Below are 22,391 nucleotides of genomic sequence, written 5' to 3' on the forward strand. Positions count from 1 at the left end.
AGTGCAAACTTTTTAAAGGGTGATAGAGGACCATAAATGGTGAAAAAAAAATGTTCTACGTACATGGTCAAATCTCAACCGTAACGTAGTTATTGAACATCTCATGTTTTTTACTCTTATTGCCTTAACTGGCTATGACTTGAAAATGGCCAAACTTATCGCAGTTTTTTTATTCGAAAGATTATTGAATTTTCTATCAAATGGCATCTTTGAATCGATTGGTTTAGTTAAATATCTAAGTTTTCTAAAGCAAATAGCTCAAAAGTAGTGTGTTTTAATTTGTTTTTGTCAATTATATTTGAAAAATGCGTAATAAATTAAAATTCTTTCTTTGGCAAAGTTTTGGCCCCTGTTCCACTCTACATTTCGTTCTTTGGCATCAAACTTCTATCTCTTATCGTTTTCTTGCAATTTCGATTTAAACATCGCATTTTAGAGTAAAGCTTTACTCAAAATTGAATTTGCTGACGTTACAATGTTATAAGCGCATTTCAGATCATAAATTAGCAACTGTCATGGTAAGCACTTTTTTGCGCACTGTGCCGCACATTTAAATCAAAATTGCAAGAAAACAATAAGAGTTAGAAGTTTGGTGTCAAAGAACGAATTGTAGAGTGTAATAGGGGCCACAACTTTGCCAAAGAAAGAATTTTAATTTATTACGCATGTTTCAAAGACAATTGACGAAAACAAAATAAAACACACTATTTTTAGCTATTATGCTATAGAAAACTTAGTTATTTAACTAAAACAATCGATTCAAAGATGCCATTTGATAGAAAATTAAATAATCTTTCGAATAAAAAAACTGCGATAAGTTTGACAATATTTTCAAGCTATAACCAGTTAAGGCAATATGAGTCAAAAACATGGGAAGTTCAATAACTACGTAACGGTTAAGATTTGACCATATGCGTAGAATAATTTTTTTCACCATTTTTGGTCCTCTTTCACCCTTTACAAAGTTTGCACTCAGGAACCCAACACCCTGCATAAGAAAAAATACATCAAAAACAGCAACGATGAAGTTAATGCGGCTTATTTCAACGTTTCCACGGTCCCGAATGAGTAGGTATTCATACAATGAATATCGCTTTAAACTGTACCCTGATATCCCGTGAAACTTCCCTGAAGCCCCTTGGAACCCCTTTTTTGGCTCTTTGGCAACTTCCTGGAAACCCTATTGGCCGCATCTCAAATGCCCAGGAGCAAGACCTGTTTTCGCGCAGTAAATTTCCTCATATTAAAGCCCTGACCTAATTTATGTATAAAATTCCCTCTTTTTATGCCCTTTTTAATTTATGCATACGGTGAAAAAAGAATAGACTCATAAATAAATGTGCTACAATATTGCTCAAATTCGATAGGAATAATCGATACCGAAAATAATTAGACACGTATTTTTTTTTTCGCCATTAGGATGGCCATTTTAAAAATCAAAAAAAACTACATTTCTCTTTTTTATTTTGGAACCGTCATAACTTTTGAACCAATTGATCGATTTTCAATCTTTTTTTACGAATGTAAAGATTATTAGTTCTAGATTTAAGGAAAAAAATATCGCAAAACAAAATTGATTAACTTCATTATGCAAAAAGGTTCAAAATATCGGTTTTTTATGATTTTCACAACGACTACAACGACTATATTTTTTATATTTTTTAACGATAGCTCTAAAATTTTTATATAAATTATCAAAAAATGTGATGTTCTTCAAGTCGTTTTTGAGCTGCATTTTTTTTTGAAAATTTATAGTTTTGTGCTCATATACATATGGAATGACCATGCGTCTCCATCACACGGTGTCTATGGTAGAAGAATTTTATTAAAAAAAAAATCAGTTTCGCCATGTCACCCAGCAAATGAAAGCTCAAAGTCTTTTCTTTCATTTGGTGCTAAGCGCGAAATGATCTATCGGGAGTAATTTTCCCATACAAATTATGTGTGCAAAGTACCCAAAAAATGGGTAGTTTTTTGGAAATTTGTTCTAGAAATCACGAAAAAAATAAAAATTGTTCCAGACCCCCCGATCGAACATTTCCCTCTCAGCACCAAATGAAAGAGAAGACCATTAGCTTCCATTTGGTGGTTGACTTAGCGATACTGATTTTTTTTTTTCGATAATGTTTTTTGTCACAGACACCCACCGTGCATGTGCAATGCCGTTTTTTATTTTTTTGAATTTTTATGTATATACAGCCATGGGCTACCGAATGAACTTCAGTTAGTAAAAAATACCGGAGAATTCGATGGTTGCAAAAATTTTTTTTTGTCTGTATTAACGAGATTTTTAACCCTAGGCTAGTTCATCTCGGGACCCACGTTTTACTTCCCTTCCGAAGGAAGAACCCACATTTTGTGAGTATGTCGGGAGTGGGATTCGATCCCAGGTCCTCGGCGTGATAGTCAAGTGTTCTAACCACCACACCAGGTCTGCTCCACGATAGGTTGCAAAATGATAATCCCCCATGAGTTGCTTTAGTCATTCATTCAGAAGTTCTTTCTGAATTTCTCCAAAAATTCCTTCTGAAGTTTATCCTCAGATTCCTCCTAGAGTTCTTTCTAAGATTCATTCAGGAGCTTCTGGAATTCCTCCAAGAGTGCCTTCACAGATTGATCTACGAGTTTTTTTTCTGTATCAGAAGAAATGACATGGTATCCTGAAAATAACTTTTTATGTGTTTTTGGTCCAATATATATTCCCATTCTGTATTATTTTCCTGTCAAAGAAAGTGCACTCGTTTTTGTGAGTACCGTAAAACGGGGTAACTTTGATAGTTTTTCAGCGAATTTTCTTAATATTTTTCCATGTAACAGTATTTTTCCTAGTTTTATATTTTTTAAACAAGTACTAGGGTATCAGTTATCAATTGCAATTGAAAGATTCGATGATTTTAAATATTTTGGGTGACTTTTAGTTTTCCATATGAGCGAGAATCAGATTTCCATTTTGGGGTAACTTTGATAGTGCCCTGAAAAACACATTAAAACTATCAACTATCAGTGCCCTGAATAACACATTATGATCATGATTAGAGAAGCCTTGTGGAATATATCAGATGGATTTTTTATATCAAAACATTGATCTTTTACTAAATTCTACATATAAAAATGAGTTTGTGGAGTACTGAGTGAAAAACACAGTGAATTTAGCTATCAGAAATCATTATATTTGTAAAAATATATGTTTCGGCACATCAACATATAATTACGTGTTATTCATGATGAGTTTATTAACAAATTTTGAACAACATAGATTTATCTTGATGAAATTACAAAGGCATTGCATACTTTTAGGCGTTTATCGATATATGGAGATTTTTGTCACAATTTACAAAATTGCTTCCATTTCGTAAAAACACACTTCGTTAAGAGATTCAAGGCCAGATTTGGAATCTAATATGATGAATCTATCAAGAATAAGAGTCCATTCATTGAAAAAATAGTTTAAACGAAGTCGTATAGCAGATTGTTTGAAGAGGTTGACAGAAGACAAAAATATTACCAATTTTTATTTTTTGTCCAAAAAGTTGTATATAAACTATGTTTTAATGAAAATATGTGTAAGATGAACTTTCATATGTATAGTATTGATCTACGTTTGCCTTTTTCTTTGGTGTTTGAAGGAATCATAGTTATAAGATAAACTATACGATGCCAGTCGCACTATCAAAGATACCCGCATTATCAAAGATACCCCGTTTTACGGTACATTGGAATCGCGATCCAAGCCCACGCATCAGACGAGATCTGGTCTTGAAAGACATGCTTCACACTAGAAAGGTCAAACATCGCATTAGATATCACTTTAGCAACACTTGAGAATAATTAATATTTAAATGTTATTAGACACAAGAGACATAAAACTCTGGAAAAGGAATTAACATCTTGTAGCAATAATGTTTAAACCCATTCCTTGAATAAAGCCTGCGCACTTTAGAATCGATATACTTCCAATTGGCTGCAGATCAAAAACGGTTTCACTTGGAAAAAAGTGTTGTTAGAAGCAATTGAAGCCTATCTATCTGTTTTTATTTGTTTTGATGAACTATTGATCTGAATTCATAAATAGTGCCAGTTTTTTCTACACAAATTGAACAAAAACCAATCATCGTTAGATTCAAGATTTATGTAAGAATTAAAAATTGCCAAATCCACCAATTTCGCAGTATAGAATCGTTTAAGGTCTTATGATTATATTAATTAAGGAAGGTAAACTATTGTTTTGAAATTACCAATATAGCAATAGAAAACCTTTGAAGGGTTTTATGGAAAATCAAAGACTTTCACACATACTTAAGGTAAAAAAAAATGTTTTCGCATTAACTTTAGTTCAGCAAATACGCATACGGGAAGTATACTATACGAATAGTATTGGTATACAAGAAACCAATGATTTGACGCAGAACAATATGAATAATCGTGGCTTGAAAGCTGTATGGGCGTTTGCTGACGAAATTCGTTGGATGTGTTTTAATAATGTGAAATATCTTAAGCTATTTTTTAACTTAACCGAATCTACTCTGATTTATTTTTATTTGTGATCATAGAATTACATCTATAGTTTCATAATGGTTTTCATATGGTTTTCAGTGTTTCTCTCATGAAAACTGTATAATTTTAGGTTTATAAGGAGGAGTTTGCCTTATGACTGCTAATTTTCAAATGCTGTGCGGGAAAACTGCTAATAATTCCAAAATTGATCCAGGTTTCGGTATGAACTATGTTAGGCCACTTGAATTAGGGAATTGTAGATCCAAAAACGATCCCAGGAAATATTTTTTTATAAAAAAAATACTTTGAACAAAATTATGCTTCAAATATAGCGTGAATGGACAATTAGCCAGTATGTTGATTACACAGCGCAACATTTTTTTTGTCTCAAGAGCAAACTTATGTGTCTCCGAAGGATTTTGGGCCGCTGAATCCGAATCTGTGCTCAGATTTGCTCCAACACGTCACAATTTTGAGCTATACCTCAATTTATAGGGCTAAATATGCGATTTTGGGCTTTTTTGACTGCAAACCATTATGCTTGGAAATATTTTTTTTAAGCAATCAAAAGGTTAATTGGTCAATTAACATCTAAATTAACGACTCATGCCAAATATTTTGTTTGACGAAATCAAATTTGATAGATTTAAGCATTTTATGTTAGTATGAAAACTTGCATGCAACTTTTGGAGGATGACTTGTATGGGAAATGTCGTACCTAACATAAATCGTTTAAAACTATCAAAATCGATTTGGTAAAACGAAATATTTTGCATGAGTCATTAATTTAGATGTGAATTGACTAATTACCCTTTTGATTGCTTTAAAAAAATATTTCCTTACTTAATGGCTAGCAGTCAAAAAGCCCAAAATCGCATATTTTGCCCTATAAATTGAGGTATAGCCCGAGCAGAGGGGAATATCAAATTAATAACTACGAAATCACAAAACCTGTTTTTATATCTTGTGTTATTATTGAATTATCAAGGTATTACGTTTCCATAACATGTTTTGTTGGACAATCTTATTTTGTTATGACCAAGCTATTAGTAAACAGCAATTAAAAAAACATTTTAATATTACATTTTGTTGTGGAACAAGTTTAGTTATTATTGTATTATTGAAAGTGTACAAGTACTTTATGCTATTGCTATCAAAACTAAAACAAGTTTTGAAAAAAAAACCTACGTCATTCTACAACGCTATTTACATCATTTCGTGAGTGAGGGGAACAACTGCATATTCTCTCATCAATTTGTCTTCTTCTTCCATTTTTTATTACATCCTAACTGAGACAGAGTGCAAGCAAACTTTTCCCACGGAATACTAATAATGCATTAGCAAAATTGTTGAACGATTTTTAAAAAAATGCGCAAAGTTAGGCCCTAGGTGCGCAAAGTATGTTACGCTTACGGTATCACATTTGATAAGAGGTGTGGTGTATAACGTGAGGGCGGCGCGAGGATTGAAATTGACTGAGTTGTAGCTGAAAAGTACCCTACATACATCAAAACGAGAACATAGCAAACGATATTGAAGGTGGTGTTTGAAAGGGACGTTCCAGATTCCGCCTTTGACATGAGAATTTCAATGATAAAAATGTCAAACTTATTGAGTAAACTTGTTTGAACGAATCTAATACAGACAGCTGAATCTAAAATTGTAGATGGTTTTGAAAGGGATTTTTCAGAAATATTTTGTATTTTCACATGTTTTCCCTATCTTTCCAGAGGATGAAGTCGGATCTACCTATTTAGTGGTCAAAGATTATACGAATAGTTGAAAATACGCCTATGAGGGAAGAGAGAAACTGAAGTTCGGAATGATTGTTCCACCCTTCTCACATGATAAATATGTATAGCATTCTCAGCCAACACGATGTCAAATATGATGTAGAATAGGATGTTAAAGTGGAGGCCAGTGTTGCGAAACTCATGCTCACGAGTAAAAAATACTCACTCACCTTACTCATTTGTGAGTAATGCTCACGCTGTGAGCTACTCGCGTATGAGTATACTCACGCGTGAGTAATGACGTCATACTCTCGCGTGAGTATTACTCACAAGTGAGTAATACTCACGCGAGAGTATGACGTCATTACTCACGCGTGAGTTACTCATTTTACTCACGGTGAGTTTAGTGAGTAAGTTATTTTTGTTGGTTTGAAATGATGTTTTCGTTTGTTCTGTGCTGCAATGTTGATTATTTATATACTAGGCACAGTTTTCGAGGAAAGGTGGATCTGCTCGAGAGCTTTGGCACCATAGGCTAAAACCTCTTATTGTTTACCTACGCATGCAAAGTAATATCATCAACTTGGAAATTTCTATATTTCGCCACACTTTGTTAAGGGTATAACTTTTTTCGCATACGTCGGGTCACTTTACGGTATTCAATAAAGATGTTTGGCATATATTTACCTACCTTCAAATAAAAAATGGTAGGGTCAATAACAGCATCTCCTAGGTCCAAACATTTAAAACTTTTTCTTCTGCATACATTTGATCGTTTTTTCCCATATGGCTAGTTTCTGTGCAAAAAGATAGGGCATGTAATGGTCAAGTAGTGGTTTCGCTTCAAAATTACTTGAGCAGGCAAGTAAGGAAAAAAGTTATACACTGGTAACGCCTTCCTTGTAGATCTAAAAGAGCTGTAGTTTTTCTGCGCGCAAAAAAAGGGCGTTCTATTATTCCGTAAGGAAAAGTAACGTTTTTCCTCATACTAAATACTTGATCAGTTTGTAATTTAAAATTTACAAAAATTAGTAAATTTACTTGAGTGCTCTACTTTCAAACATGAAACTCACACACTAAACGCACCCAGCAAAGCAAAAACCAACAAAATGAATTGTTAATTTTTAAGCAATTTTTTTGCTAGAATCAGGCACAACTTTGTGCTCTATTGCTGGATGTGTCATAAAAAAGTGCTTAGACTTGATAGAATTGGAACAACACTTTATTGGAACTTCTGGGTGACAAAAGGAACATATTCTGAAAGAATCTCATGAACTTTTTCAAGTCTTAGTTTTTTTTTTCATATAAAGTTGGACCACCCTAATTATATGAGCCTCGGACATATAAAGAAAAAAAAAACTGCCGAGCAAATTACTACCAGTAACATGGCCAGTAATCACACCCAGGTAACCAATAAGCAGCTAAAATGGCATTAATTCAACATTATATGCGCCTTTACAGCAGGTCATTAAATGTTAGTCTGCTGCTATCGAACTGTCAAATCGGCTACCAATCGAGCACACACACGATTCCGTAAAATTACTTTTTTCTAAATTGCTATCTTTGCCAACCCCCTGAAGAAAGCGTTAGTTCTTGAAGCCGCCGCCTTTGGTGGGGTGTCACGGGCTCGTTTACGAAATTTCAGCCTGCCTTTCAATCTGCTACGTGCGGAAGCGAACTTCGTCGTACGAATTATCGTGCATTTGAGAAACGATCGTGTACACGCTAACCTGAAACTACCCATCGACTGGGTCGATTCGACCCGGATTTTTATGTTGTTAGCAGTTGTCAAAATCCGGGTAACCCGAAAACCCAGATTCGCTGAATTTGGGTAAAGATCTGGGTAATCGGCACTTTGTCACTTTTCGGCTTGAGAATATGGCGGCGGTCAGGAGAACGCTGGAAGCTATGAATGTTTTCGCGAAAAATATGCCGATAAATGACGGGAAAACAGTGGAATTATTCCGGGGAACTGTTTTCCAGTGAATAGCACGTGGCAACTGAGAGCTTTAATCAAAATCTAATTTGGAAATAAATTAACAAAATCAAGGCCCCGGAGGAGCTGGGTATCGTTTACCCAGATTTTGCCACCAACATCGGTAACCCAGATTTGAGTAAAGGGGCCTTTACTCAGTTTAGAGTAACTGCAGTTTTGCTCAGTCTGGGTCGCTTTGACATCAATCTGGGTAACTGAGGATTAGCGTGTACACATTAAACAAATTTTGTTCAATGCGTTTAGTGTTCTTTGTTAAATTTACAAGACGCACAAGCATGAAAATACATTTCGTCCATTTAAAACAACGCTGAACTTCTTCTTGATCTTCTTTTTTCTTAAGCTTATTACAAGTGAGCAAGAACAGAATAATAAAATGCATTGTTATTTGGAGCTTGCTTCTTGAGATTTGTGCGTTTGAAGTTTTGATGCACTGTTGAAGCGGAGTTTGAAGACGTTTGTCCTTAATGCAACCGCCCATTCAAATCAGCAGCACGTCCTGCACCAATTTTTTGGCTTCACGCCAGTTATATGTGGATGACAGCCATTTCAGGGGATTGATCACTGTCTACAAGAGGTTTAAGTTCAAAAAAAAAAGCCCTCACGTTGAGCTGTTAGGCTCAAAGGGGACCTATTCAGGACCGCCCTTAACGGAGCGCTTAGAACTAGCAGTAAGTTACAATTCACTAGAATAAAAAAATAACAATAGAATTATTGACAAAACCTTGTCTACTGATTCAATACATTCGCCCCAATAAAACATACCATTTTAATGTTTGATAGGATTCCAAGCCTTTAGATAAATTTTAGATTACCTATGAATATGAGTAAAGCATACTCGTGAGTGAGTAAATGCACGTCAATACTCACGAGTGAGTGTGAGTTGTACAGCGCTTACTCAAATGTGAGTAATACTCACGGTGAGTTTAAGGTGTACTGCTCATACTCACTCGTGAGTTTGACTAGTTCAACAGCATATGCGATCGTTTGATATCATAACCAATTTTGCTTTCGGAATGTTATCAATAACTCTTTAATATCAAAATTTGTTATTGAAACATTTTCCAAATTCACTGTTATTAAGTTGTTATTGACACTAACAAAACATGTTATTGAATTGATTTTCCAGGAACAAATTTTTGTTATGTGACTTGTTATTTTGCCGCTTATGACAGACAAGTTTATAACTCAATATGTTATGGTAATAACATAAAAATTACTAATTCCATTATGCAGTTATTTTGCCAAAATAACGCATTTTGTTATGCTGTTGTTATTCTCTTCTGCTCGGGAGCTCAAAATTGTGACGTGTTAAAGCAAATCTGAGCCCGGACTCGGATTCAGCGGCCCAAAATCCTTCGGAGACACATAAGTTTGCTCTTGAGACAGACAAAAAGTTATTTTTTGTTACGCTGTGTTATGGTCTTGTAAACCATATTTATCAAGAGCGCAATGTCGTTACTTGTTTGAGCATATCTTTGATGAATAGAAGTTTGCTTCTTGTAAAACACCAGCCCGTATGCTGTGAAATTTGCAAGTAACGACGATAATTGGTTTGTGCAGAAGAAAATGGCATGAATTACACAATCAGATAAAAAATTTATCTTAAAGAAATAAAAACTGCTAATTTTATATTTTTCCTACAAAATACAATAGATAAGCTGCAATTGCTTCTTACAACATTTTTTTCTAGGTCAAACCGTTTTTGATCTGCAGCCGGTTGTAAGTGTACCGATACTAAAGTGCGCAGGCTTTAAGATATTTTGTTGGGCTCTGACACGCCTCATACTTATGTGAGATTAATTTTGTTTTTCATTCATGTGTGAAAACGAACTTATATGGATAAACTTTCAAGAATATAATAGAAAGGGTTTAGCAAAGGGGTGTAAGTGACAAAAACCCACTTTCGAGTAAATGAGGTTTTAAGTTTTTCACCAATTGTTCATTCCATACAAAATGTATGAAGTTTCAAAATCGACCCAATTTTCTCCGATTTATTGTATTTTTTCTAATCGTTGTAAAATAATCTTGAACAGTTCCTGAAAGCTTGAAACCTGAAGAATTTTTTGACATGCTTAGTTCAAAATCGACAAAATGGTTACTTACACCCGACCCCTTTGCATCTGGGCTCTTCAATTTTCTTCAACTCTTTCTCCTTCAATTTATGATTTTTTAAATTTTCTTGTCACCTTTTATCATGTATTAAGTACATGACATAGACTTTATGTATTGTAAATTTCTCGTAAAAGTACTCACTTATTCATATTACAACAATCAAATGTTCACACTTCCATCAACAAATCAGCCGAAGTTATGTTTGACTCTACTGGTGTTCAATGCAATCCAATTCTTCATAAAAATATCTCATCCAAATCGTTAGAAATGGTAGAGTATAAAAATATTTCAATTTTTTCTTTGAATTTAGGGTTATACGCCATTTAAAAGGCGTAACTCAAAAGTGGGCTTTACGATTTTTTTTCAAATTTTGCCCAGTCATAAAAAACGAATGATGGGCACCGATTGTTTGAAGATTTTTATTTTATTATAACAGTCTGGGGAGCACCGTGTCTCCAGAGGTTCCTTCGAGGGACTCCCAGGAGTTCTTGCCGAAATTACTTCAGCAGTTTCTTCTGCTGTTCCTCCAGGAATTTAATCTGGAAATCCACAGAAAGTTTCTTATAGGATTCGTCAAAAAGTTCCTCATAGGGTTTCCTCTTTTGAGAATTTATCCAAGGATTCATCCAAGTTTTTCCAAGTTTGACCAGAAGTTGCTTATCCAATAGTTCCCTCAAAGATTCCGCTTTCTGGGAGTTTCAACCGTGATTTCTTCCGGTATTTCTCCAGAATTTCCGTCCGGAATTCCCTCCTTTCTTTTATGATTTCTTCAAGAGCCTTCTGAGATTTTCGAGGAGTTTCTTGAGATTCCGGGGAAATTCCAGAGTGACTCTGGAGAACTCCAACGTGATTTTATATGAGTGATTCAATTGATATTTTCTCAGCGGTATACCTGGATTCCCTCAGAAGTTCCCTCTGTGATTCTTCCAGGAGTTTTTTTTTCTGAAATTCCTAAAGAAGTTCCATCTGGCATGCACTCCTCCCGGAGTTCCTTCTGAGATTTCTATAATGGCTCCTTCAGCGAATGGGATTCCTATTGGAATGTTTTCAGAAGTACTTTTACCGGGATTCTCAGAACCAAATCCTGGAGAAATGTAATCTCAGAAAGAGCTTTTGAAGGAAACCCAGATCGAACATCTGGAGGAGTTTATACAAAATTGCTGTAAGATATTCCATAATTTTTTTTTGAGGAATGGAGAGAAACGCTGGGATGCGATCCCTAAGTAATCTCTGAAGGAGTTCCTAAAAGAATTCTGGAATTAGTTCTTGGAGGAATCCCACAAGAAGTTTTTCCTGATCGAATCCTTGGAATTTCCGAAAAATGTCTGGAAACAACTTCTTAAGCAATCCCGGAGAAAACTTGTGGAGAAAACCTGGAATAAATCCAGGGGAAATTCCTGAAAGGATCCCACAGGAAACTTTTGGTGTAATCTCCGGATAAAATCCTAAAGAAATCCCCGAAAAAAAGTATGGAAGAATTTCATGAAGAAATTCAAGAAGGAGTTCCTGGAATAATCCCGTTAAGAGCTAATGAAAAACCTCGCAAGAAATTCTTGGTGAAATCCAGGAAAGATCTCCTGGATCAATCCCAGAAAGAATTCTAGGAGGCATCTCAGAAGGAACTTCTTGAAATCCCAGAAGACTCTTCAAGAAATCCTAAGAACATAGAAGTGAATTCCGAAGAAATCACGATTGGAATTCCCAGAACGAGAAACCTTTGAAGGAACTCTTGGATAAACCACCGAAAAAACTTCTAGTTAAACTTGGAAAATCTTAAATGAATTCCAGAAGGAATTTAAGGAGACATTCGTAAAAGAACTCCTGAGGGAATCCTCGAAGAAGCTCCTGGAAGAATCCAAAGAAAAAATTAGGAAACTGCTTGAGGAATCTTAGAAAGAACTCCTTGAAAAGAGCCGAGACCCGTGACACGTTCACTTCATAAGTTAATGGTCATGGGCACGATCCCAGCCCCAGCACTTGCAATTTTTCTTCAGTTGCTCTTAAATCTGAAGGAATTTGTGGGAGAATACAGAAGGCATTTCTGAAGGAGTGCCTGAAGCAATTCTTGGAGGATTATCATTCTGCAGCAGGCGAGTTCGCTGGTATTTTTTTACTAACTTAAGTTCACCTAGTAGACCATGGCTGACAGAGTGACAGGGTACTAGTTTCCTAGTATCCTCTTCCAGGGTATTTTTTTTGCTATTTCCCTAGTTGTACCTATCATTATCCTAATCCTTATTTACTTCCTTTTCCCTCAGGTAGATGATGAAATAGGCTTTTATTTTGGCGATGGCACAAATGCCCCAAATGGAGGATAACGTGCCACTGGAGCCGGCCTTCTGATACCTGAGCTTCGTGCCTGTTACACGATTTACACATGCAAAATAGTCACTGCAGAGGAAGCTCTTAGTTAATAACTGTGGATGAGCTCATAGAACAGATAGCTAACGTCCCATTTGAACATGGAGCAATAGTCTCCTCGATTCGGAGCATATCTTTAATTGATATGTTATGGCACATACTACTTATTTTATAGGCGCGATAATCTGGCTGCTTTCGCAAACTGAATGTGTTAGTTATGTGGCGATAGGCAGAGGTTTAGGTGCATTATTTTTCGTTTAGCTTTGCTACTATCTGTGCATCTGTTAAGTAGGGGAATCTTGGCTTTCTTATTAGTACCGCTTCCCTGGTGGTCCTCTAAATGTGATTTTTTTTTTCAAAGCGATCGTCCAAATGTGGGTGGGTTGCACAAATCTACGGTTCAATTGTTTCAGGCTCGGGGGGTTAGTTAGTGACTGTACAGATGATTAGCGTTTCTGCAGTTTGCGACTTTGGCTGGGCGATAAGCAAAATGGTTATTTTGGTTGGAGTGGGGACGTTAGAGAGAAAGAGTGAGAGAGGTGATGGTTTACTTCAAGCATTCTTACTTTGGCACTTCTAGTGGTCGGATAAGGCTCTGGATGATTTTTCTATTGGCAGACAAGGCGGGCCCGCTTACGCAGATTGTGGCCGATTTGAGATAGTTTACCAGATCCTTGGTGTAGTTTTCGTCCACCTCCTTGGCCACTTGTTTGTCTTTTGAGGAAAAATTGAAGGGGAATACTTTGCGGAACTTGGAGCGGAGTCCTGAAACAATATTCGAGAATATTAACGAAAATTGCTAAGCTAAGGCTCACACGATTAAACCTACCATTAGGATTGGCTGTCTGTCCGGCGATGCTGCTGCTTCTGGTCGCTTTCAGTACACTTTTGTCTCCGGGAAGCACTATATCGTGTGACCACTTTCCACACGGGGCAGACTTATCCAGCAGCCGTGCCCGGGCGCACTGTTCTATCGTTTCGGCGCACGTGTGTCTGTAAGGTGATAAATTAAAAACTTACTAGAAATCACTCGCTCGTCGTCAGTTTTCCGGGAGGAATTGTTTCCTAAGGTTAAGTGAAAGGAAAAAGCCAATATTACCTTCCGCAGAACCGGGCCCACTGCTCAGCCCGGAAGCCCCTGCCGGTGTCCGTCTCGACCGGAGATGCCCCTATCCGAATGGTTGCGAGAAAAGAAGAAAACACAATTTTCAATGGATAATATCTTTCCAAAAACATAAACAGAACTGGATAGTAAGTGAATTTAAAATTTCTCCTAGTATGGGAATTCATATGATTTTATACTATGAAAATCTTACCAGCAAATAGCAGCAACTTGGCACATCGTGTCCTTCCTTGGAGGGCAGCCTTCATCAGTGGGGTGAAACCGAGATTATTCTTTGGATCTATTACCAAACTTCGGCACTTGGTGATGAGCATGTTGACAACGTCAGAAAGACCTGAAAATTTAAAAAGTATAAAAAATGTAAGATAAGACATTGTCTTTGTTTCAATTATTGATTTGAGTTTTGTATCTCATAGACAGAAGACAATTCTTGTAAAATTTGTTCAAAATGCAGCTTAAGATGACTCAACAGATTTTCCCGATGATTTTGGATCTCTTCAAACCCCTAATAATTCTCCAAATTGGTTAACAACGTAATCAGGAAAATCAGGAAAACAAATTCAGGAGTCCAATGAGTAACCATATGATAGACGATATGATGAACAAACTTCTTGCACAGTTTTGAAACTGAACTTGGATGTTTGTTCTCTTTGCTGATGGTGTAGTAATGTTGAGATTTCGTAATGCTATCCATGATTCTTCCTTGACATCCCTTCTTTGTATTTCTACGATAATTCCTCCTTTAAATTCTTTCGCAGTTTCTCACAGAAACTCTTGCCGCGAGTTCTTCCTTGAATTTATCCAATGTGTTTTTTTGCTTGAGGTTTACTAAGGCTTTTTCTGGGTCAGTTTTCTATCCAGAGGTATTTTACGTATTTGCTCCCATAAATAGTTCCTTTCTAGATTTTGTTGGTGTTTTTCGGGATTTCTAAGACTTGTTCCTGTAATCTCTACTAGAGTTCCTCCCAGGATTTCTACAGGAGTTTTTCATGGAGTCTCTACTGGAGTGCCTCCCGAGGGTTTCCTCTAGAAGTTTTCCCGATATGCTTGCAGAGTTTATCGCTGGATTCCTCTCGGAGATCTTTTCCAAGTGTATCCAAAGTTACTTTAGAATTCTATTTGTAGTGTTTTCCGGGAGAGCTGTCTTCCGAGATGTTCTCAGGATTTCTTCTGAAGCATTTCTCGAGATTTTTCCTATAAGTCTTGCGGGAATTTTTAACAAAGTATTTCGTAAATTACCCAGAAGACATTCCGGAAAAAAAACCTCCTGAAAATCTCTGCAAGAATTCTGGGAGCAACTGTTGGAAAAAAAATCCCAAAAGGAGCATTCAGAACCTCGGGACAATTTCTGGTAGGGATCAGAGATGGAAACACTCTCATCGTGAATCAACTCGCGAGTGTAAAAGCAACAAACGATTTACTCACGGTGCCGAGAGTAAGCCGTGTGTGAGTTTATTCGCACCCGCTTGCTTCACGAGTATGAAGCAAAACAAAAACAAAAACACTCATGAATTTTTATTAGCGAAGAACAAGTAGAGATGCGGGAATTGCATTTTAGTGCGATTTTAATAGCAAAACAAGTAATTATCCATCAGATAGTAGTGTTTTGTGCTTTATTGTTCCTGAAAATTTAATCTGTCGGCCGTGTAAATTCGTTTTTTTTCACAAAATTGAAAAATGTTCAGAGCTGCTTCGCGAATCAATCACGAGTGCGACCAGCTTCGTTAGCTCGCGAGTAAAGGAAGTGCGAATATATTCTGGCTTCTGTTATTCACGAGTAGGATAGCTTTGCGTTTGTGTCTACTCAGCTGCATTCCTCACTGTTTTCCATCACTGGTAGGGATTTCGGAAAGTGCTCTGGGAATACTCTCGTAAAAATCTGTAAAAAAAATCATCTAAGGTGGATCACTGCAAAAATGTCAGCAATAGCTCCTGTGGAAATCCCAGAAGACACTCCGAAAGAAATTTAGGAGATAGTTCAAGGTAAATTCAGAAAGAAGCCTAGGACCCACAATGGAAGGAATTTTCTGAAAAATCCCGGGAGAAACTCCGAGAGAAATCTTTAGTGACACTCCAATTCCTCAAGAACCTTTGGGAAATATCCCAATTGAAACATCTGTAGAAATCCAGGAAGAAATTCCAGCTCACGGAAATTTCTTGGCGAAATTGCAGGATAAACTTCGGAAGAAATCTCGGGAGGAACTCCTGCAGAATATTAGGTAAAATTTCATAAGAAATCCTTGGAGGAGCTCTAGGAGAAATCCCAGAAAAAGCTTCTGCAGCAACTCTGGGAGAAATCACGGGAAGATCTCCTGGAGAAGTCCCAAGAAGTACACCGGAAGAACCATGGATAATCTTGAACAGGAATCCCGAAACTCTTAGAGAAACTTCGCGACAACATATGCAATATATCCTTAGAGAAACTCTTGTGGGGATCTGGGAGCAATACCGGGAAAATCTCTGGAATAAAGTTTTGTAGGATCCCCGTGAAAAAACTTCAGTAAGATTCATAAAGAAGAATCCCAGAAAGAATTCGAATCTGGGATAAATGTTGGTAGGAATTGAGAAGAATCTTCGAGATGAATTTAAATAGGAATAGTAAAAAAAACTAGAAAAAATATCGAAGAATGTTTGTGAGAAATTCTGGGAGACATTCCAATAGGTATTTCTAGAATAGTTCCAGAAACGAACCTTGACGGAATTTCGGGGAAAATCCTTATAAGGAGTTTCTAGATAAATTTTAACTTCTAGATTCATCCGTGTCCACATGGAATTTGCAGCATCTTATTTGGGCTGCAGTACGATGAGTCGAGAAGGAGAGCGTCCAAAATAGCTCTGATCCTCAAATGTTTCTACCTCATGCTTTCACGGGTCAAGCCACCAGGTAAGAGTTGTGTGTTTATCTGGTAGTGCAGCCTGGGCACTGTTGTTCTTCTGACTTCAGCTAGATTGAGGAGGTACGTTCCAAGCGTCTGTGCACCAAGGAGGTGCGGACCAAACAGCGTCTGTTCTGACATCCAGCGACTGACTATGAAATGCTGTATCACGTCAGCTATACGTAAGGAGGCAGCCCTTTCAACGCAATGTAGATAGCGCGACCCAGTAAGGTAGCCTGCCGAAAACCTTCAAACACCAAGAAAAGCAATAGTAGAGTAAACGGATTAATTCAACGGCAACAGACCCGGCAACGAATTAAGGACAACGATAAGAAAGTCGGATCTTGGAACGTGAGAACTTTGAATGGACCTGCACGTGTTGGGCTACTGGCTCGTGAACTGCAGAAGGCCGCTATCCAGGAGATGCGCTGGCCCAAAACCGGAGAACGCGAATTCCGAGCGATGGATCGTATCGCCAACACTTCATGCAAGTACCACATCTACAACAGCGGCGGCGATAAGGCAGAACGTAGAATTGACTTCATAGCGACCGAATCTGTGTGTTGAGGATGAGGGGCAAATTCTCCAACTGCAGCCTAATCAGCATCTATGTGTCGACTAATGACAACCCCAATGACATGAAGGATAAGTTCTTTTTTTTTCAAATAGTTTATTTATGGCTCGATCGTTTACCTAAAAACATAACAGAGCCGACATCTTGTCGAATAGTTACAAAAAATATTCAAAAGATTACATACATATTAATAAAATTGCATTCGGGTGCACTTCTTTCTCGGTCGCGGCACGGAACCAGAGCTTGAATCACCACCAGAAGCTGCGAATTGAGCCCGTCGCTGAGCCACCCTAGCGTTTGCCGATGTATCCTGACTTTTGTTGACCTCCTCTTTAGATGTGTCTTCTTTCCGATTCATCTCATTCCTAGCTGTAGGCATGTTATTGCTTCCATTCGGTTGCACCTGATCCACATCCAAAATGTCCGCGTTTTGGACGATGATTTCTTCCTCCAGAACTTCTATTATATCGTCCTGCACAGTGTCTTGCGAATCCATATCCACTGGTACAATGACCTCTCCAGACACTATCCCAGCGTACGTAAGTTTCTGCGTGTTTTCCCGAACTTGTCGTTGAGGACAAGAGTCCCTCCGATGCCCTTCCGCTTGACATAAGAAGCACGTCTCCTTCAGGCCTTCATAGTAAAGCCTCCCTTTTCGGTTACAAACGTCGATCCATGACGGGATTTTTGTTGCAACCTCCATGAAGACACCACGAACTCCGTTGTGCAAATGATCGAGGCCGAGCCCCGCGGGGAACTTCTCTCGAACCACGCGTTGCATTTTCCCAAATTTTTCCAGTTCCGAAGACAAGCTCTTATCCGTTATCTCCGGCGGCAAATCAAACACACGAATGTATCGCATATTGACGCCTGCAATAGTCATCCGGACTTCTATTGATTGCCCGTTTGAATAGGCGAATCTTCTAGCCTCCGTGTTCTTCCGCAATGATTCGTCCATGGCATCCCGCGACACGTACTTCACGAACAAAGAACGATCGTGTGCCGTTTTATATGCAGTTTCCATCTGCCGCAAGTCAGTGTCAGAAGCGAAACTGCACCGTATTAACGAACGTTTCGTTCATTTCAATCATTTTTGGTGCTTTTCTACGACACCACCAACGAACGACGGTATGATCGACCGACACACAAAGCAAAGCGATACGCGATATTCAATGCCTAGCAGCGCAAGCCGGAGGCAAAAAAAAAACTACCTGAGTAAAGAGCACAATCCGTCTGCATCGAACAACAGCAGCGACAGAACTGAAGGATAAGTTCTATGAGAGCCTCAATAAGGCCTACGGTGAGTGCCCAAAACAAGATGTCAAAATAGTCATCAGAGATGCAAATGTGCATATCGGCAGAGAAAGTTTTTTCGACCTGTCCTTGGAACGGAAAGCCTTCATTCCGTTACCAACGATAATGGTCTGCGCCTTGTGACATTCGCTGCTACTAGAGCAGGGCAATCAGCAGTACCTAAATACTTCTCACGTAAGAATATCCGAAAGCACACCTGAAGATGTCAACAGTTTATGGAAACCCCCATGAAGTAGTGACAACAACAGCGCAAGAGATGGTAGGTACCGCTCAACGACGCCAGCGTAATGGTTGGTTCCACGAAGAGTGTTAATGCGTGACGAACGAAAAGATAGTTGCCAGAATTCGAATGCTATTGGCCGGTACCCGGCTCAACAGCGAGCGGTACAAGGTGACTAGTACAGCAGAAATACGAATCCATCACAGTAAAAAACGAAGCAACACGGAGAAAGTGCGATTGCTGAAGCGCAGGAAAATATGAACAGAAATGAAATGCGGAGATTTTATGCAACTACCAATTGTGCGCGGCACAAGACTGCGCCAATACCCGCCATGTGCAATGACCGGGAAGGAAATTTTCTGACAGACAAAACAATGGCGTTTCGTGCAATTGCTAGCTTCTTTCTCTTTCATTCTATACAGTGCATACCGATCAAAATGTCGAGGGAAATTGAAATAAAAAACACGCTAGCTTTCCTTTTCCCTGAAGATGCCGCGCAACCGACCGTAGCAGATATGGCCGGCTTTGTGAAAGCACTCCAAGGGGACCTGTCGCTAATGGAAACGGCCGGTTTTCATCCGCTTCAATTCCGAAGAAGCATTGAGATTTGTGTTCGAAAACAACAGCCAATCGTTACCGTTCCATTACGCCAATGGAAACAAAGTGGTAGTTCGTATGTCGGTGTCGATATGTACACGTGTTCGATCTACCACACGAATTATCGGATGCTGATCTGGTCAAAGTGATGCAGAAGTATGGAAAGGTCAAACGTACAGTACGCCAGCGATTCGCGGCAGATATCCTACTGGATCTGTTTACCGGAGTCCGGGGTGTCTATATGGAAATTGAGAGAGAAATTCCGGATATCCTCTACTTCCGAAACAGGAAGGGAAGAGTGTATTTCGACGGAATCAAACCGAAGTGCTTCAGCTGCAAATCAGAGTTGCATTTTAAAAAAGATTGCCTAGTTTTGCGAGAACGGACGAGTGACAAACAACAAAAGCAGTCGACAGCAGCCGTGGAAATCGAAACATCTGATGAACAGACAGATGGTGGCGCCCCTATTGTAGCAGAAGACGAAACAAGTGCGAAACGACATCAAAAGATAAAGAAGACTGAAACAAAACAACAACATTCGTTGGATACAGATAGTCAGTCTGAATCTGCACAGACACAACTTGTACACAAAAGGCAGAACAAAAGTAACACGTCCTCCAATGAAAGTGATGACAACAGCTTGGCTACCGTCCCGGATGTGGCACCCAGAAGAATCTCAAAGAGAATTGCCAGTTTAGATTGGATTACCGACGAAAATAAATGACTATCGCGGATTGAGGAAGACAAGCAGCGGATTGCCAAGGCTACCAACACTCCGATGGAACAATTTGATTTTTATTACGATTGATTTTTTTTCCTTATTTATTGTTATTTGAACTTTTTTTTATGTAAGAATGTTTGTTATTATGATTTCGGCTCCGTTATGATCTTGTGGCACCCGAGCCTTCCAAATAAACGAATAAGTAAAAAAAAAAAACAATGGTGGCAGCCAGGAGGAAGGTGCACTTTGAAGTTTTGTTGAATGGTAGCAGTGAAGGGGTACCCAGGAACAGGATTACCATAATCCAGGGGTGATCGTGCATCGGGGTGCACTTGGTGCACCGCGAAGCCATGCACGCTAAAACCGCTCAGCACCTAAAATGTGTAAGCCCTACTCATAAGTGCATAATTTTCAGACTACACCAAAAATGTGTAACCCTTACACATTCACAAAAACAGCTCTTACACTCTTCTAGATTCCAAATGTCGATATTTTTTGTTTGCCAAGGCCACTAGTAAACCTAGCTAGATTGCCGTACAATTTTTTTTTGCGAATTTCACGATTTTGTGGACGCAGGAGCTGATTTTGTGAATGTGTAAGGGTTACACATTTTTGGTGTAGTCTGGAAATTATGCACTTTAGTGCTGAGCGGTTTGAGCGTGTGACAAGTGAACCATGGCACTTCAGAAAAGTCTTTCATATTCAAATGCATTACCTGTTTAATGAAAACTGATTCGAAATAATTAAAATAAGAAAGGGGTCCAAGGCTAAAATATTCTCAGTTGTTCAAAAGGAATGAGAGTAAATTTCCATTATTCCCGCTGGCGTGTTCATCCCCAAACCCTCTCAGATATTCGTGAAGAGTCATGGAACAAGTCTACCAAAACTCTTCTCATAAGTATCATATTGTATTCAATGAATTCGTGAAATAATCTCAGAGGAAATCTTACTAATATTTCTGAGGCTTGGCTTAATGGTAAAGAAGAAATCTATCACTGATCTAGAATTCAGATGACCAGATTTCTAAAGGAATTTTCTTTCAAATTGACAAGAGTGCCTGGGAGAAAGCCTATTGACGATCTTTAAGATGATCCGATAATGTATGAGCATTATTTTTTTTCTTAGGCGCGATACCATAATTTTGGATTTTACCATGTCATTGTATAACAACTTTTTGTGAACTGTTAGCTAAATTCATTCTATATTGACCGGAATCTCACTGACAACTGCATCATTACATAGATGTGAACAATAGACTATAAGGTGAAACTGTGCAAAATTTGGTTGATTTTTTCGAAGTAGGAAAAAAGTTACGTTAGTTTGAAAGTGGCACAATAATTATCGACTCACCCTTTAACTGTGTCACTTCACTATACTCTGATAAGTAGTAGAAAAATGCAAGAAAATGTTATCGACGGGTGTATGCATCTAGGTGTCGCAATTACAACAGATTTGACATTACAATAAGGCAGCGTCCATTTATTACGTAACGCTAAAATCGTTATTTTTGGACCCCCCCTCCCTCCTCCGTAACGCTTTTTTGTATGAAAATCCTTAAATTTTTGTATGGACCGTAACGCTTGGTCATACTCCCCCCCTCCCCTTAGAGCGTTACGTAATTTGTGGACGGCGCCTAATGAACATATGCACCGCGATGCGATTTGTTTTCAAAAAGTGCACTGCAAGCCAAAAGGTCTGAAAACCCCTACCATAATGGATGACGGTCAAACAGTGGAACCACCAACACTGGAAGAAGGCATTCAACCTCGTGCATTAGCTGATGCGCACCTCGCTGGCGTAGTGCACGTTTTGGGGTGCTAATGACCCCAATAATGCATGACTAGGGTTAAGGAACTGACAAACAGCAAGGCTGCTGGGAAGGACGAGATCCCGGTCGAACTTCTTAAGCACGGAAGTGAGCAGTTGTATCGATCAGTCCTCTAGATTATTATAAAGATTTAGAAGGTCAAAAAATTGCCTACTAGCTGGTTGGATGATCTAATATGCCCAATCTTCAAGAAAGGGCACATACTAGAGTGTGCCAATAACAGAGGGATTACCTGTTTAAATTCAGCATATAAGATGCTGTCACGTGTCCTGTTCGACAGACTGAGGCCTCTTGAGGAGTGCTTCGACGGCGAATACCAGGCTGGTGAGGGTCTATCAACGACGGATCAAATGTTTAACCTGCCGATGATCCTAGATAAATTTCGGAAATATAACTTCTGTTCAAAATTAGATTTCAGTATATAAGCGGGGTGAATGCGATG

The 22,391-nt window shown here is 38.4% G+C and overlaps 2 protein-coding genes across 2 annotated transcripts in view; one reads left to right on the top strand and one right to left on the bottom strand.

Moving 5' to 3' along the window:
• Window positions 1-22,391, top strand: part of LOC109417806 (dnaJ homolog subfamily C member 22) — a 263,856-nt gene that overhangs the window by 111,510 nt on the left and 129,955 nt on the right. The window lies entirely within an intron of this gene.
• LOC109426759 (uncharacterized) overlaps window positions 1-22,391 on the bottom strand; it is a 202,979-nt gene that overhangs the window by 1,029 nt on the left and 179,559 nt on the right. Inside the window, exons 6-9 of the mRNA XM_062853543.1 lie at window positions 14,013-14,153; window positions 13,796-13,865; window positions 13,526-13,689; window positions 13,263-13,461 (exon numbers count right to left, since the gene is read on the bottom strand). Coding sequence (XP_062709527.1) covers window positions 13,263-13,461; window positions 13,526-13,689; window positions 13,796-13,865; window positions 14,013-14,153 — 574 coding nt within the window. The remainder of the gene's footprint in view (window positions 1-13,262; window positions 13,462-13,525; window positions 13,690-13,795; window positions 13,866-14,012; window positions 14,154-22,391) is intronic.

The sequence above is a fragment of the Aedes albopictus genome, chromosome 2 (assembly GCF_035046485.1).
Source record: "Aedes albopictus strain Foshan chromosome 2, AalbF5, whole genome shotgun sequence".
In the NCBI taxonomy this organism is placed as follows: Eukaryota; Metazoa; Arthropoda; class Insecta; order Diptera; family Culicidae; genus Aedes; species Aedes albopictus.